Below are 2,883 nucleotides of genomic sequence, written 5' to 3'. Positions count from 1 at the left end.
CTAGGCATGGGTAACAGCATAAGCAAAGGTGCAGAGAGGAGAAAGTATATTTGGGGGATTGAGTGTTGTCCACTTTGGCTAAAGGTGTAGATTACAAACAGATGACTCATAAGGGACAGCACAGGGAAGGTCTTTAAGACTAACTGCATCCTAAGATTAGGGGGTGCTCAATTTAGGGGAGCCCTCCAGACGCTCCTTCATTGCCCTCAAGAAACCTTAACATGCCTTGCTTTCTGTTTTTTTTTTCAGGACTTCTTTTGTTTTCAGTTGTATTCACCTAGGAGAGTATCTAGTGGGAGCTGTACTAGGCCAAAAGACCCGACCCTTCAAAGCATCTGCTGGTCAAGTTCCTCTGCTTTGCCCATCAGTTTCTACTTATTAGCAGCGTGGTGTAATGTAAAGAAGTATGGATTTGGAGTTGGGAGTACCTGACTTCATGTCACCGTTCACCTAGGTGATCTTGGGCAAGTTGCCACCTTTCTGAGCCGCCATGTTCTCAGGTCTAAAACAAGGGCTGAATGAAATGATCCCCAGGTTTTCCTTTCTCTCCAGATACCTGTTAGTTCCATGGGCCTCTCTGGAGGTATTGCAAAAGATGCTGGGGTTAAGTCATGGGCTGCTTTGGGAATATTCAAAATTGATATCTATCTACTGGGAGAAAGTAGTCTGAGGTGGTAAAGGGGGAGGTGAGTCTGAAGGGTCAGGGGAAAGTTTGTGCCAACATAGGTAGAAGTATTCTTATTATTTTCAGTAGACCATGGGCATCTTGGTAGGGCCCCTGTCTGATTTCTCGTTATGTCCCCAGTGCCTAGCACAGAGCTCAGAATATTGTAGGTCTTCAATAAAAGCTTTGATATTAAATTTGGTTTGCAGATGTGAGCATTTTTATTGGCGTGCCTCCTCAGAAACGAGTTGGGAAACACACATCCTCCTCTTGTCTAGCTCAGGAGTCCCCAGGAGTCCCAAGGGCAGTCCCAGTCTTTACCTGTCTCCTTCCGCTTTCCACCTTTCTCCTTCTTCCCTACTTCCACCACCCTCCTTCTAACTCCTCCTTCCCTGGGGTCTGGAGCATGTCCAGGAGAAAGGCAGAGTGGTGGCTCCAGGAGAACAGACCAAGAAGAGGTTTCTTTGGTCTAATAAGGCAGATTCTCCCCCTGTGTGGGGTGAGGGGTGGGGTGGGGTGGGGAAACTGAGTTGTTCATCAAACCTCAGCCACAAAAGCGGAGCCACACCCACCCTTCTGCAGCCCAACTGAGACAGGGGTCTTGGCATCAGGCCCCCAAGGCCATCCCCTCCCATACTGGGGAGTCCTGGCTTAAGGTATTTGGAAACTTTAAAAAAGTTGGGGACCAAATTCCTGAATGACAGCTGCGGGGGGGGGGGGGAATTCAGATGCTTGGGGACTGACATCTTTTACCTGAGAGGTTGAGGTCAAAAAAGCCCTAGGCCCTCTAGAGGAGCCATTACTCAGGTGTCCTGTCTGCTATTTCTAGAATTTGTTCAAGCTTGTTCTTCTGACGATACATCTCGGAGGTGGACAGTACGAGTATTATTTTATTTATTTTACAGTGACTCGCTCAGGGTCATGTGGCTTTAAAGTGTCAGAGTCAGGATTTGAATTCAGATTCTAGGGTCTTTAAGTCCAGTGCTCTCAGGCTCTCTTACTCACTTAAAAGTTCATTGAGGGTGGAGGGGTCCTCAGTTCTGTGGGGGACGAAAAGGTTCTGGAGCCACAGCTGGGATCACAGTGTTGTTCCCTAGAAGCTTGACTGGCCCTGGACGGGACCTCAAATCGTGGTGTTTAGCCACTGAGAAAAGGCTGAAATGTTGGTCAAGAATGATCGTTGCTATTAGAAGAGGCCGTCCCTTGGAGAAGTGTATTCAATGGGTGACTGCTCCTCAAATACCCTGCAGTTCATTTTGCCCCTGTGAATAAGAGAGACCAGCTGATAGTTTAGGAGCGCTATACTCACCGCTGGGAATGGACTTTTCCTTCCTGCTCCTGGGAGGTAGGACAGGGGAATGGGGGAATTTAGTCTGGAAAAAGAAAGACCTGGAGCATTAGGTACTGCCTAGGCAAGGCAGCCTCAGTATAATGGAATCCAATGGAAAAACACTTACTAAGTGCTTGCTGTTTGCAAGGTACTGAGATAAGCCTTGGGGATATAGATAGAAAAGTGAGCCAGGCCTCAGCTCTCACAGTTTAATTAGGGGAGACAACACATTAAGGAGAATTCAGCTGCAGGGTGGAAGAGACCTCTATGCTACTATTCCTGCTGGGACCTTGGACACGCTTGGGTAGCCAGGTAGCTGGGAGGCTGGGGCAGGGAAGACGAAGGCACTGGGCTCCCCACAGGGACATCTGCTGGGTCTTCCCTCCACTTGTGATCTGGGATGTCATAAGGGCACATCTCCCCAGCAGCTTTCTCTTGCTATTATGGAGAGGCAGCTAGGCTGCCTAGTTCATATAGCTCTGAATGTGGGGTCAAGAAGACCTGAGTTCAAATCACTACCTTAATGACCCTGAGCAATTCACTTAACGTTTGTCTGACTCAGTTTCCTCAGCTGTAAAATAGACATAATAATAGCTCTTATCTCTCAGGGTTGTTGTGAGGATCAAATGAGAAAATATTTGTAAAACACTTAGTTCAGTGTCGGGAGCGTAGTAGGAACTTAATAAATCCTTCCTTCCTTCCTTCCTTCCTGCCTTCCTTCCTTCCTTTCTTCCTCCTTCCCTCCCTCTCTTCCTTCCTTCCTTCCCTCCTCCCTTCCTCCCTTCTCTTCCTTCCATCCATTCTTCCTTCTTTCCTTCCTTCCTCCCTCCCTCCTTCTCTCCCTCCCTCCTTCCTTCCCTTTCCTTCCTTCCTTCCTTCCTTCCTTCCT

General features: G+C 48.1%; 1 protein-coding gene across 1 annotated transcript in view; it reads right to left on the bottom strand.

Moving 5' to 3' along the window:
- The window catches only part of LOC114025327 (nuclear fragile X mental retardation-interacting protein 2-like), an 18,776-nt gene that overhangs the window by 933 nt on the left and 14,960 nt on the right, over positions 1-2,883 (bottom strand). Inside the window, exon 3 of the mRNA XM_027838734.1 lies at positions 1,974-2,002. Coding sequence (XP_027694535.1) covers positions 1,974-2,002 — 29 coding nt within the window. The remainder of the gene's footprint in view (positions 1-1,973; positions 2,003-2,883) is intronic.

This window comes from Vombatus ursinus, unplaced genomic scaffold (genome assembly GCF_900497805.2).
Source record: "Vombatus ursinus unplaced genomic scaffold, bare-nosed wombat genome assembly UNPS02004596.1, whole genome shotgun sequence".
Taxonomy (NCBI): Eukaryota; Metazoa; Chordata; class Mammalia; order Diprotodontia; family Vombatidae; genus Vombatus; species Vombatus ursinus.
The sequence above is the reverse complement of the archived record's forward strand: the minus strand, read 5'-3'. Positions and strand labels throughout refer to the sequence as shown.